The following is a 16,009-nucleotide window of genomic DNA, read 5'->3' on the forward strand; positions in this document are numbered from 1 at the left end:
TTCTAGTGAGAGTACCATCATTTATTGCAACACGGTCTAGATGATCTATTGCGTCTGCTAAAATTTTTCCATGCCGATCATCAGGTATAGGTCCCCAACTATCATGGTGCGCGTTAAAGTCTCCGCAAAAAAGAGTATGGGCCTTCTATCCAATCGGTAAATTTGACAACCACGTCAGGTGGTCGGTAAATAGAAATTCACGACTTAAAAAAAAAGAAGATATAACTATTATTATGGGTAACTTTAATGCAAAAATTGGTAAAGGAAAAAGCGGTGAATTCATTGGTGATTTTGGTCTAGGGAAGAAAAATTAAAACTGTTTGTAGGGGAAGAATAATTTGCAATACTAAATACATTCATCAAACTACCACCAAGAGGTTTATATATTTGGGTCTCTCCACAGAATTAACCAGGAAACACAATATTTGGTATAAGAGTAAAATTTGTGTTTTTTAAAAATAATTAAAAATAAAATTTTTGTTTAGTTCCTAAAAAAATTAAATTCTCTCCTCTCCAGAAGTATCTTTAAAATTTTATACTTATTTTAAATTGTTTAATACCTTAAAATTTTTAAATTTGAATGTCCAGAAATTTTAAAGGTGCGAAAACTTTGATGCTTTAATTCTCAATGTGTATATGTTGCTACTAAGGCGGTTTGGCTTCTGACTCAATTTATATACTCTACAAATTATAATTTGCCTATTTTATTATTTATGACAGAAGAAATATCACAACAACTACATCAGAAATTAGGACTATATTTAAATAATAATGATATGATTATAAACATAGCGATAAAGGATAATACTTTTGATAATAAGTTTAGATCTATACAATTTTTCTCACTGAGTAAGTGTTTAATGTTCTTATAATTATAATATTGCAATATCTGCGCATGATATGAAATGTTCTTGGGGTCCACATCCTCTTCTCCATTTTCCATCGTCACATATACCCCAGTTGTTTCCTAGAAGCAAATTATTAACTAAACTATAAAACAAATTTAATAATTGTTTTCAATAAATATTTACCCTACTATTCCTATATTTTAATGGTAATAAATTGAGTATCTTTTTAAAAAGATTAAGTAGATAGATAGATTAAAAGTATTTACGAAACTGGTACAGCTTGTGTCCGCGTTCATGAAGATACCAAGAAGTATCGAATAGAATGTGGAATTAGATAGGGTGATACTATCTTCCCTAAATTGTTTACAGCTGTTCTTGAATATATGTTCAAGCAAATGGAACTAGAGGATAACATGGGAATTAATATAAATGGGGAAGATCTGAACCACCTAAGATTTGTCGATGACATCGTTTTAATATCTGATAGAGTTGATAAAGCTACAAAAATGCTGCACACGCTCTATAAAGTGTCAAAAACAATTGGTCTTAAAATTAACACCTCAAAGCGGGAATTACTGGTACAAGGCCGACAAACATGGAAGGCAATAGTAAACGCGGCAAAGACTTACGAAGAGTTGTAGCGTCATTGATGATTGACTGATTGATGTTATAATACCTAATATAATATTGTTGACTGGTAAGGTTTGGTGGAATGTTCCCTGCTGGCAAATGCTTTGGGGGATATCTTCAAGGACAAATTCTTTTTGTACCTAGGTAGCGTTCTAGATGGAGGAGGAGGTGAAAGTTGTTTGGTGGTGTTTTAGACAAGGTTTTCTTACACTTGTGTTTGGTGTGGGGTGTTTATTATGGGATGAGTTCTGTAGATTGAGGAGTTGATGAAGGATATCTGGGTAGGGTTGCACTAGTTATAATGTTTGTTATGGAATGAGTTGTGGAAGATCTCTGGAAAAAGAGAGAGTTGTCTGAGTCTAATTTGGGTAGGAGGGGTTGCTTTGGTTGTGGTTTGATAAGTAAGGGTTGAATTGGAAGGGCTTTATGATGCAGAAGGATTTTTATGTGGAGTAATAGTTTGTTGGCGAAAATAAAATCTATTGGTTTGTGTTTGGAAAAATGCATGTCACTATTATTTGTGCAAGACCTAAGACCTTCCAGACATGAACTGATTTGAGAAATTGGTAGGTTAGTATGAAGGATAGTTGTTATTCTGTAGCCTGGACTATTGATTTGTACAGGATTTCTGCAAGGAGGTTATGGTATTTAAGAATTCTGGAAAATTTTCTTTGGTTGGAAAATTTGTTAAAAATTTTTGTTTAGGAGTTCTGCTATCGCCTCTGGGCCTCATCTGAGGTTCTAGGTTCATCTCTATCAACTGTGAAGGATACATGGGAGGAGTGTGAGCTATTGGATTGATTGTCATAGTCTTTTTCTGGAAACAAGGGGCTTGGAGATGGTGGGTGGTTAAACAAACCACCAGTTGATATTTAATCCGGATGGTCAGAGACCCAACTTGTCTTAATTTCGTGAGTTAAGTTTTTCAGCTTAGTTAAGAGCTAGATAGTCCGTGAACGACCTATCAACAGCCGATCCTCACCTGGTGCACCTTGGTTAGTTTCTTCGAGTGGATTTTGTTCGACGGTTAAGAGATAGAAATACCGATACGCGTTCAAAACTTAACAGGCTTTTTTCAGAATTGTTTGATTTTTAGTAACGCATAGAGCTGGTGTATCCTCTGTATCTGCGGACTTATAAACCTCCTGGGTATCGGACACTCTATGATTTCGCGGATTATCAGTTTCGCTTACGAATCGGTTAACCGCGCAAAATTATTTACTATCAGCGCATCTGTCGGTCGGAATTCAAATCTTATTTATTTACATTTCACGATACAAGTTTTCCTCGATTCAGGTATCATCTGAATCAAGGGACACTTTTTTGTTAACGATTAGCATTCTGCAAGTCTCTGTATTCGTTGGTATTACCAATAATTTGATTACCACATTATTTTACTATTTTTTATTTACCTGCTTTATAAGTCCATCTAAGAACACATCTCTCACATTTGAAATTTGGCAGTCGTACTTTATTGAAAACTATTTCATCTTGGTCATCTACATTGTAGTTAGCTGAACCATCCTCCAGTAGCAAATCTTCAAAACAATCTTCAGGTTCGGGAGCGTTAAAATCTTCAAGTTCGCATAGACTAAAAGTATTAACGAGTTATTGATCCACGATCCTGGTTAGCAGATGTTATTTTATTGTTTTTAATTATAATTATTATATATCGCTCTCTAGGACGAAGACCGTCATATCTCATAAATAGTGAAAAATGGAGTATTTTAGTAAACAGATTTTAAATATTCTATATTTTTTGTGTGATAACGTCATGAAGTCTCTATGGTCGTGAAATAGTAGAAGTGTCGTATCTTGTTAATAAGATAAATAAGACATCTTTGTTGGACATTTTGCACAATATTGTCATATTTTGAGATATGTCGTCCTTTTTCAAAAACATAATAAGATAAGTTTCTGTGAAGAATAATGCATTATTTTGAATTGTATGAATCTTGTAAAGAAGTTGAGGGTATATTTAAAATTAATTGTAGTATTCGTTTGCACTATGTCAGTACCTAGTTTAAAAAATTATTAGAACTTTTTGAATTTTTGATCCGAACTATTTACAAATTATTTCGACCACTATTAGTGGTCTGTGTTTCAGATTATAAAAATGTCATTATAAAAGGATTTAGAGGTAAGCTCATGTTAAAGTTGACTTTTCTGTCAAAATCAATGAAGAGAGTGTATTTGGTATTATGGAAAGTTTAGGAATGATTTTTCAGAAAAAAATAAGAAGAAGAAACAAACAGCAAAAAAAGAAAAATCAAAGAAGTAGTCCTTATCTTTCTAAATGAAGAAAAATGTGTAGCAGACTTATCAATAGAATGAAGCAGGCTCTGATTACTAATACTGAAAGAAGAAAATAATAGGAATATACCAAAATTATTGAGTTAATAGAAGGTCGGGGCACATAATCTACAATTAACCACATAAGCATAAACATATCAGAATTTGATACAAATCCGAGGTTACAACATCTCACAATTTCACATAACATATGGCTATGGCTAATTGCCCACAAGATCGAGACCAAGTGTCAACTGTCAAGTTTGGTATTTTGACCACAGTATAGTTTTGACACACAGCACTATGCGATACACTTAGCTATATACTTCATCTAATTTACATACCGTTGTACGTCATCCGCGTCATAGTCCGTGAGGTCACATGATACCAACACCAAACATTTAGGCGGTAGATGTGTTTTTTTAGAATCACTTTGTCGAGTACACTGGCATTACAGCCACTAGACATATTTTATTATATACGCGTAGAAATAATATTTAAAGATTTCTATTAATGTTAACTTAAAGAAATACACAATAATATGTTTCATTTAATATGTATAAATGCATTATAAAGAACATTTGTTTGAAGCACACTGTAACTGTAATCTAACGAAGGTGATATTTTGGCATAAATTGGCAAACACTTATTTGACAGTTGCGGTGTTGACTAATGTTAATAAGTAATGAAAAAAGTGTTGTTTTTGTTTAAGTATTCCATTTTACATCTTTATACGACGCATACAAGCGGCTTAAATTGTTTTTAACAAGATTATTTTTTAACTCTTGTTTTGTTTGTATTTATTTACATTAAATATTAATTTGTTTTGTTGTATAATCCACTTTTGCAATAATTGTGACCTATTTGATTTAAAATGGATTCAGGATTTTTTTATACTTTGACAACTATGTCAACTTCGATCTCTGTCAATGATAATGACGTGCAACGGTAAGTAAATTAGATGGACTGTATACAAGTAAGTGTACACTTACTTGTAAGTGTATCGTGGCACACAGCTCCCATTTGTAAACATTCACAGGTTAAGTAAATCTAATAATTTCTTAATGTAAAATTTCTATCGAGTTAGAAAATTTCTGAAAACTATTTCCTTTTTCTAAATCAAAACGTCAAAAAGTCTAATATATAATTCTTCTTACAATCGATTGTGGTTTAATCCCGTATAAAATCATAATATAACAAAAAACAAACTTTGTTTACAACGAAAGTGTGTCGTAATAATTGTAATTCTATGGAAGTATATTTAGTTTATTTTATTTTTAAATCTTTAAGCTGTCTTTGAACTAATTGTGCCTTCATTTCCGCGTTTTTAATACATTAAGTATGGATTAAAAACAATGATATTTATTGAATGTCTTAATTTAGGTTATAAACAATCAAATGGTTTTTTTGCGAAATATTGATAAATGATAAAATTGTGTAATTTGTTTATAATTTTATAAAAATAAAAAATTCTGAGAAAGATCCTATAAAACACTCTACAATGCACCAGAATTTAGACATAGCCGGTGGGAGATCACCACGCTGCGCAAACTAAGAGTTTGTGTTAAGACCGCTTTACAGCTCGCAAGAAATTTTGCTACAATTTCTTGAATGACTAACTTTCATGCAAGTCTATTGCAAGGTCTTTATGTGCGATTTTACAGCTTGTAATGCAATTAATGTTTTACCATTGACCTAATTTATAAACTTTTTTTTAATTATTTATTGCTGTAATAGATAAATATAAAAGGAAAAAGTTAGTAGTAACAAATTCCCCTAGACTTTCTTCCTTTTCTTTGTTATTATATACTTTTTTTCTATTTTTTCCTTCCATTTTTATTTATTATATTGCTTTTTAGGATATCAATTTTTTCTCTATTTCATTTAGTTATAACTGGTAAATTACTAGTTGTCGTCACATTTTTGTATTATTAACAACATTAGTTTCGCCTCTATTAAGCGGCATATATATGATTTGGAAATTTTTTTACCTGTATGTGAAATTTCCTAGATGATTAGCAGTTAGCATGATTTTAACATCAATAACTGAACCTGGTTCATAGGTCTTGACGACAATTCCTTGACCATAAAATCCGGTATTTTCGTTTGCTTGAGGATGAGGATCTGTATAAGGATCTCCACATACCCCACACTTGCCATCATTCACTTCATTTTGGACCTTAAACATTTTTATATGAGTTAATAGATGGTATTTTAGCTAGAGAAGAATATTTGATGGTTTTCTATCAATTTTTTGATACATGCCATTCAACTCATCCATCCATTCAACCATCCATCTACTTGGAGCAACAAGTTGAATAGCTTTATTCCGATTTTAACTAAATTTTAAAACTAAAACAAATTTTGTTTAAATTATTGTTTGTATTTTTATAATGATTTCCGAAGTGGAAATTGAAACGTCAATAAACTTATTTTAACCTTAAATTATGGCTTATACCCAATAAAATAGTAATTAAATTTATATGTATTTTGTATAAAACAATAATAATAAGTCTAAAGTAAATGTTCAAAATGTTCACCTTCAACGTCTATACAAGTTTGTAACCGTTATTCAAATGACCAAGTCACATTTCTTATTGCTTGTCAAATTTAACGTAATACTTAACCGATTTGAAATAAGGCTCCACCCACGATGCGCGTTCGACCACAACACAATTCGTCCTTATTATTTCTTGGCCCTTCGAAGTGCAAGGTACTTGTATAGTCTGCGACAAAGTTGTTTTTATTTTACTTATGTTTAAAGTTACTGTGTGTTGAAGAAATATCGTATTACAATAGATTTTGAAGTTTCGAGTTCCACTTTGGAAATCTTTAACTCAAAATACGAAATACCAATAAATTAAACAATTTTTGTTTTTGTTACTCGGTAAAAAAATTCTTCTAATAATTTTATTTTATCTGACTTATTCATATTGACAACTTGTCACTATTTGAGATATATTTTATACGATATATTTCTACAAAATCTCCTTACAAAAATAAAATGAAAGTTAATAAAATTATACAGTTTAGTACCTAAATACCGGATGTTGACAGCTATCCCAACGGGGCTGGTATTATTCTATTGTAAAGAAATAAACAACAGCTTAAAATATTTATAACTTATTAAAATGCTAACATGCCGAAGATCCGAAGAATAAAAGTATATGACTATAATATAAAATATTACGACAACTCTAGTATAAAAATTAAGTAATAAATGTTTCGTCGGTATGTTCCAGGTATAAGATTAACTACTGTTCTTTTATTCTTATACGGTTTACTGTAACGCAAATGTAAAGCTTTCATCTCTGCCAATATTCCTCTTATAAAATTACAGAACGAGACGTTTATAGAAGTGTACGAAAAAACTGCCGCTTCAACATGACTGAATGGTCAATATTAATGAGTCAAATAAAATATAATTATTAGAAGAATTTCTTTACCAAGTAACAAAAACAAAATATTTTGTATTTTGAGAAAAATTTCCGAAGGAAAAATTGAAACGTCAAACTAACCTACAATAATAGATATATCATAGAAGTTCCATTAATAAATAAGGTCACTCTCTGTAAACTTGTAGTATGGAGTGTACTAACGAGGCGAAGAGACCGAGCGCATTATGTATCTCTTTTCCTCCGAATGCCTTCTCACTTAATTTTCTACGCAAGTGGACAAATTTGTCAAGTATCACCTTAAATTTTAAATTTGACAAGCTGTAACATTTGTAAGTCAATTTTATTAAAAGCTTTTCTTATTCTATTTTTCATATCATCTGGCGTTGTTAGAGGCTTTTGCTATACAATGTCTTTTATATAGCCCCACATAAAAAAATCAATTTTTCAGAATTCCGGTGATCGCGGTGGCCAAACAGTTGGTCCTCCTCTGCCTATCCACCTCTCAGGAAAGTTATTATTTAGATAATTATGAATAGGAGCAGTTTTGGGAACTGGAACACCATCGTGTAAAAACCAATTCGTTGCCGAATATTAAGCGGTACATTTTTGAAGTAGTATTGGCAAATGATTATTTAAAAAATCCAGATATATGACAGCATTCACACGATTCACATATTAAGCAAAATCACCAAACTGAGAATACATAAAACAACAGTAAGACCAACAGTAACACGCAGTAAAAACTACAAAGTCTTACTTATAATTAGACTTCGGCAAATATGCATATTGCATATTTTGCATATTGTGCATATTTTATGCAAATATTTCATATTTTGGCATATTTGTATAAAAGTTTGCATAAAGTGCATAAAAGTTCAGATTTTTATACTGTATTTGAAAATTTTTAAACATACCAATTTATTTCAATTCTTGTATAAAATTTTGTAGTCATTTTAATCAAGAAATGATCTAAGTACGTAATCTCTACAGGTACAAAACATTTACAATTTCAAAGAAGATCAATTTAAGTAGCCCTCAACATTCTTAAAAAGTCTCGGTCACTGAGGCATTCAGTTATTGGATAATCGCTAAGGGTTCGCTCATTTGCATTTTATGATCTAATCCCCAAATCTATCTACAATTTATTGTATCTTAACAGCAGGTAAACGGCTAATAGTTTTGTTCCTAATTTAGGGATTTTCCAAAATCTCCCAGTTTATTGAATTAGGTACCTAAACATTTCTAATTTGATGCTCAGATTTGTAAATCATTTTTGTTTTGATATTCAAAGCGTAAACACTCGTTGTGCGTAACAAAAAGGAAGATTGTGATTTTATAATGCCTAAAACAACCAGTGCTTCAACTTGGATTAAACCTTATAAAGAGCTGTCTATGGATATGGGAAAAATCTACTGTTCAGTCTGTGGCAAAATTGTAAGTAAAAATAGCTTCCTTTAGTGAGAAAAAATTGTCCATGGTACAATACAATGGTGTGTATTTAGAAAAATTTTTCACCTTTACTTTTTTTTATGAAGTCAGCTATTCTAAAACACAATTATTTTTATTGTAATTGAATTAACAAAAAAAAAACTTTTGTTGAATTTTAAAATAAGTTATATGATGTACTAATGGTTAGTAACAAAAACTAATTTGTGGATTAATACTGCATTTAAAACACTTAGCGAGTGTTTTTTTTCCAAACCAGTTATTTGATTAACCAAAAACACCTTGTATATTTTTATATTTTAAAGGTTGGGTTAAAATAAAGGTTTTTATTTTTATTTATAGATAGCATGTGAGAAGAAATTTCAGATAGACCAACATGTGAGAACTGCTTCACACATTGCAAAAAAAGGAAAAATAGGAGGAAAACATCAAACTTCAATGGCTAAATATTTCCAATCTACTTCAAAAAAATTAGATGAGCAAGAAACTTTTAATGAAGACTTGTGTCGCGCATTAGTGTCTGCAAACATACCGCTTTCAAAATTAGCAAATGTAAATTTTAGTTCGTTTCTAAAAAAATATTGCAAACTTAATGTTCCAAGTGATCGGTCTCTAAGAAGAAATAATGTGAACGGGCTATACTCGTCGGTGTTAATTAATATTAAGGAAGAAATTGCAGATAATTATTTTTACATATCTGTAGACGAAACCACTGATTCCTCAGGAAAGTATATTGCTCATTTATTGATTGGTGTTCTTAAAGAAGATACCTTACCAAAATCTCATCTTATTTCATGCCAGCAACTTAAGAAAACAAATGCTTTAACAATTTCGCGTTTTATACAAGAAACATTAGCAACTTTTTTTCTTCCGACAACTATTCCTTCTAATAAATTACTGCTTATTTTATCGGATGCTGCTCCTTATATGGTGAAAGCAGGACAAAATTTAAAAATATTTTTCCCAGATTTAATACATGTTACTTGTGTAGCGCATGGATTAAACAGAGTTGCAGAGGAAATACGAAAAAAGTTTCCTTTTGTAAATACCATGATATCCAGTGTCAAAAAAGTATTTCTTAAATCTCCTATAAGAATTCAACTTTATAAAGAAATGCTACCTAACATTCCTCTTCCACCACAACCTATTTTAACGCGATGGGGAACATGGTTAGAAGCAGCTAATTTTTATGCAGATCATTTTGTTAAAATAAAGAACATAATTGATACGTTAACAGATGAAAGTTCCCAATCTCTTTTGGATTCTAAACAAACTTTTCAGAGTAACTTGCTTCAACAAGAACTTTCATTTATAAAATCAAATTTTAGTTTTGTTCAAAAAACAATTACTCAGTTAGAATCACCAAAACTGTCATTGTTCGAAAGTACAGCATTAATAAAAGAATTTGCGTCATGTTGTCGGAACGTTAGAGGTAATATTGGAAAAGATATTTTAAAAAAATTTGAAGCTACTATGGAAAAAAATAAAGGTTACCATATTCTTTCTTAAGTAGTCAGTGTTCTAGCTGGAAATATTTCGGAAACAATTAATTTAGAACCAAATGTTTTGGTTAGTTTGAAAAATGCTCCCGTTACATCAGTTGATGTTGAACGAAGTTTTTCCATATATAAATATATGTACTCAGACAGAAGCCACAAGTTTTTGTTAGAAAATTTTGAACACCACTTGGTCATTTATTGTTACCATAATTCTAAATAAGTTTATTCATACTTAAAAATCATGTAGTTACTTAAAATAAATGTAAATCTTAATGAATAGTAGGAAATATTTAGTTATGTACACTTTTTTTTTAAATAAAATTGTTACTATTTTACGATTGTTTTATTTATTTGTATGCATATTTTGTAAAATATTTGCATATTTTCGGGTAAACACGTGCATATTTATGCGCATATTTTCTACATTTTTATTTGCATATTTGCCGAAGTCTACTTATAATATAAGAAAAGGAAATGTTAAAGATCTTCGAAAGAAAAATTCCACCAAAACGAAATGAGATCACTAATGAATTACAGTGTTAATAAGTAATAATAAAAGTAGGTAATATGGTACGGACATATAAATATTTAGGAAAGTAAAAAATGTAGCTCTAAGAAAAATTAACAGAGTGGAACTTAACAAAGGAAAATGACCAAAAGGGAGATCCAGGATACAACGGCAGGATCAAGTTGAAAGATAGTTTCAAGAACACTTGAAATAAAGAACTGGACACAGACACTACTGAAGCATCTTGAAGTCAAGTGGTGAACAAGGACAGTAACCATATGTACCGAATGGAAGACCAGTGGACTGATCCATCACGCTAATAGAATATGAAAGATTCGTCATAAGAGCTATAATTTCTTTAGAAATATATAGCTCATAAAAGAGATAATTATTGTTAGATTGCTGCAGGTATAAAAAGTTTCTATAGCCTTGGTAATTGTCTTCTTTCGGAACGAAAAGGACACCAGAGGAAAATAAATAAAAATTTAAATAGTACATGTTAAAAAATACTTACATAAGCTCCACCACAAAAAAGTTGATTATCGTCAAAATTTCGAGGTGCAGTATCAATAAACCTCCACAAAGAACTTCTTCCTGGAGGATTTAACATCATTCCATGTCCAGATATCTCTCGAACTAGATATATCCCAAAAAATAAAACCACTTTTAGTGTCATGGTGAATGCTTTAAAACCTGTTGGGTAACTTATTTATGATAATTGTAACAATAGATAATATGAAACTAAGAATATTACATATGTACTCAATTGATTTTTAGTGAGTTTTTAATCGGTATTTATATTAAATGTCCGATACAGGTAATCTCGATACTAAAGTACTTCTGATAAGATCTTGTTCCGTGTTACAAATATGTGTCATAAAGTTCTTTAAAAAACACTTAAATTGATAAAGAAAATGGAATAGAATACTATTATTCATAATTTTCAAAATTTACTAATAATTGGGAATTTTTGAACAACCAAAACAACAACATTTAGACATTGCAAAAGAGGCGATAAGAAAAACCCATTAAAAATTTATTGACAAATTTTTTTTACATTTCTATTGTACCGTAATTTGCGTTATTGTTACATTCAGCATCTTGATATACTATATGTCTCAATTTTATTCTGTTGGTAGCTTTTTCTTCCAAATCTGCTGTTTAAAAATTTTTCTTAATCTTGTAAACCAATTTTATCACATATGTTTCTTTGCTAATCGTTTATATTATTTACAATGTATACATTACAATTTTATTGTCGGAAGGTAAGGGAACATGGAGGTGTTGTAAATTTTAGCGATAATAAAATCTCTACATGACAAGTTTGTTTAAATTATATATCATGTGAATATGAGGGTGAATTTTGTGCAGTAGAAATTATACAGGGTGAGTCATAACTATTGGGACATAGACTAAGGACAGGTTATTTGGACCAAAATATGGCTATTGGGCCAAATATGCCTTAATAAAATGTTGCTGAGAAAAAAGATACAGGGTGTTAAAGTTAATTTTTGTTTTTCGTTTTTTGCTAATAGTTTCCCTGTATATTTATAAATTGCTATCAAAATTGGCACAGAGGCATAATCTTAGACAAGAAATAGTATTTTATTTACAATTCCACTATCAAATACCAAACTAATAAACAAAGTTGCAACTAACGTAAGGTTTCCGTTTTGACGATAAATCAAAACTAAACACACTTTAACTTAAAAGAACTCACAAAAACTCAAACTAAATGTTCTACATGGTCTCCTCCGATTTCTAATTCTTTTTATAAAGGATTTTCGGACGTTAAAAAAAATATTATTCTGTCCCCTTATAAGATTAGCCGCATTTTGAATGTATCTCCAAAGTTCGACTCGTGTATTAATTTCATTGGCATAAACTAAGGACTTCATATGTCCCCAAAAATAAAAATCTAGCGAATTGTACTCAGGACTTCTTGGTGGCCATTGAAAATCACTGCCTCTGCCAATCCATCGTTGAGGAAATATGTCATTAAGATGATTTCTAACAGCTAATGAAAAATGAGGTGGCGCTCCATCCTGCATAAACCACATTTTTCTTCTTACATCCAGTGACAGATCATCTAAAATATCACTAAGAGTATTTTCCAAAAAGAATAAATAAGAATCTCCATTTAAATTCGGAAAAAGAACATAAGGCCCTAGTAGTTGGTCGCCTATAATGCCACACCAAATATTCAATTTAAACTCATGCTGAAAATGTCTAGCTTTAATAGCATGCAGGTTTTCTTCTTCCCAATAATTACTATTTCGCCGATTAAAAACCCCTCGTCTGGTAAAACTTGCTTCGTCGGTGAACATAATTATCTTAATAAAGTGTCTGTCATTGCGATGTTTATTCAGAATACGTTGGCAAAACTGTAACCGTCTTGGAAGATCTGTTGGAAGTAAATTTTGAACAGGAGTCAAGTGATAAGGACGGAGGTTCTCTTTTTTTAGAATTCTAACAATAGACGACTGACTTACTCTTGTTGCTGCTGATAGATGTCGTGAACTTATTTCAGGATTTTCACCTACTCGAACCAAAAGTTCATCTTCTTGATTAGGTATGATTTGTTTCGGTCGACCACCCCGATTTTTAGTGTGAAATGACCCAGTTTCACCTAAACTACGATATAATCTTGCAAAAGTTTTGTGATTTGGTTGCCTTCTGTTTGCGTATAACATTCCATACATTCTGGCTGCCGAGCCACCGCAAAAATTTTCTTGTGCGTATACGCAAATCATATCTCGCATTTCTTCATTAGTAAAATGATTGTGACGAGGCATTTCAATCAAAAAAAGTAATGATACTTTTAAAAAATGCAACATTACACTACACTGTTACATCAAAAATAATTTACTCCGAACAAATGACATTTACCAATAACAATTATCTGACAGTCCAAAGCATACTTTTCATAAATGAAATAATATTTGAAATCCTTTTTTAAGACTCTAAGCAGTTCGACTGCGTTTTTATCGAAAACGGTTGAAATTATCATGTTTAAACAAGAGTACCAATTTTACGTAAAAATGATGTTTACGTCATATTTTTTTATAAAAATTACTAAAAAGTTTCATCAGAAAAAGTTTAGACTCAATTTGATCATTAGAAATGATCCACGTGGCGCCCTCTATGACAAAACGTAAAATTGTAAATAAAATACTATATCTTGTCTAAGATTATGCCTCTGTGCCAATTTTGACAGCAATTTATAAATATACAGGGAAACTATTAGCAAAAAAACGAAAAACAAAAATTAACTTTAACACCCTGTATCTTTTTTCTCAGCAACATTTTATTAAGGCATATTTGGCCCAATAGCCATATTTTGGTCCAAATAACCTGTCCTTAGTCTATGTCCCAATAGTTATGGCTCACCCTGTAGATATTAAAACTATTTTAGTAACAATTTATAGAACCGAAAATTCGAATTTTAAAGTTTTTCTAGACCTATTTGAAAAGCTATTGGTGTTTTGCTCTGCTATTTTTTTTTAAATAATAATAATTGGAGATTTCAACATTGATTTTCAACAAGCTCCTAACGAATTAAAGAGTTTCCGTGATCTAATTTCTACTTTTGGCTTAACAATAAATAATAATGAATTTACCAGAATCACAACTAGATTAGCAACTTGTTGAGATAACATCTTAACAAACATAAGCAGTGAGATAGTTGGTTGTGAAATTGTGGACCCATGTTTTTCTGATCATTTTGCTCAATTTCTCTACTTAAAAATAAAATCTGAAAAAAGTCATAGTGCTAATACATACAGAAGACATATAACAAATAATGACATCCTAATGTTAAAACAGTCGTTAAATAACGTTGACTGGGCTTCAGTTGTTTCTCTCAAAACAGCAACAGAATTAGCTCAATTTATTACCGAAATGTATGTAAAGCTAACTGAAATTAATTTTCCAATAAAAAAATCACGAACTCATAGTAAAGCTACAATTTCTTGGTTTGATGATGAATTAATACTAATACGAGAAAATCTTTCCACAGTCAAGATAATTGCTGGTGTTACAAAGGAATATAGTGAGGATAAAAAGTTTAGGAAGCACTATAAATCAACAATATCATTAAAGAAAAAACTGACTTATGAGAATTTCTTTTCCAATTCAGAAAATACATCTCGTGACAGTTGGAAGGTTATAAATTATCAAAGAAATAAATTTCAAAATAAAAAGTCTATACAAGCGCGATTACATCAAACGATTTCAATAATTACTTTACTTCAGTAACTAAACATATTAGAAGTTCTTTTAATTCTACAAATGAAAATGTAGTCATAGATTTTTTGAAAGATGTACACTCTCCTTGCGACTTTTTATTTTTATTACCTGTTAGTGATACTGAAATCAGAAATGTTTTGCATAGAATAAAAAATTCACACTGCACGGATTTTTATTTCTTAAACAAAAAATAATTGTGGAAACAATCGATATAATTATTGACAAATTAATTATACTTATAATAATTGTCTTACTGAAGGGATTTGCCCAGATGTATTAAAAGTAACAAAAGTGCTACCAGTGTTCAAAAAGGGAGCGTTAGATGAAATTGGAAATTATCGTCCCATCTCAATCATTCCCATTTACGGAATTTTTTTTTTGAGATTATTCTAAATGTTCGTTTGATAGAATATCTAGAAAAACACAAAATACTTCACTGTTATCAATATGGCCTTAGAAAGAAGTGTAGCACTACACTAGCTATACAGAAAATTGTGGGAGATATAGTTGATGGCTTGGAGGAAGGTCATTTTGTGTTTTTGAGATTGTGTGACTTATCCAAAGCTTTTGACTATGTTTCGCATGAATTACTGTTGGAAAAAATGCATAAATACGGTATTAGGGGAAACACTCTTAATCTGTTCAGATCATACCTAACAAATGGAAAAGGAACAGGCTGTTGTTCTTAATAACAGCTATTCTGAGTTTAACACTGTCGAATATGGCGTTCCTCAAAGTTCAAGGTGGGCTGAAGCTAAATGAAGAGCAAAATCAAAATTTGATTTTTAGTTCCGATTGGAAGTATATCTCAAGAAATAGTGTTAAACTATTGGGAATCTTTCTAGATGATAATTTGGATTGGAGTGCCCATACAAATTACTTAAGTTCTAGACTTGCTACAAGTATATTTTTAATACGCAACTTAGTTTATATGATTCCTAAAAGTGTCCTTAGAATGTGCTACTTTGCACTATTCGATAGCCATTTACAGTACGGAATAACTATTTGGGGTAATTCTTCTCACGCAGATCGAATTTTTAAACTACAAAAAAGAGTAGTGAGGATACTTGCAAGAGCAGAGTATAGGACTCACTGTAAACCTTTATTTATGGATTTAGGTATTATGCCACTACCTTCACT

General features: G+C 30.8%; 1 protein-coding gene across 1 annotated transcript; it reads right to left on the reverse strand.

Moving 5' to 3' along the window:
• Positions 1 to 742: 742 nt before the first annotated feature.
• On the reverse strand, positions 743 to 11,400 carry LOC140440860 (uncharacterized). Its single transcript, XM_072531221.1, has 4 exons — positions 11,136 to 11,400; positions 5,762 to 5,949; positions 2,891 to 3,069; positions 743 to 967 (listed from the first exon to the last, which is right to left on the reverse strand). The coding sequence occupies exons 1-4, from the start codon at positions 11,295 to 11,297 to the stop codon at positions 873 to 875; spliced, it is 624 nt and encodes a 207-aa protein (XP_072387322.1). The 5' UTR covers positions 11,298 to 11,400; the 3' UTR covers positions 743 to 872.
• Between the last annotated feature and the right edge of the window lie 4,609 nt (positions 11,401 to 16,009).

This window comes from Diabrotica undecimpunctata, chromosome 5 (assembly GCF_040954645.1).
Source record: "Diabrotica undecimpunctata isolate CICGRU chromosome 5, icDiaUnde3, whole genome shotgun sequence".
NCBI lineage: Eukaryota > Metazoa > Arthropoda > Insecta > Coleoptera > Chrysomelidae > Diabrotica > Diabrotica undecimpunctata.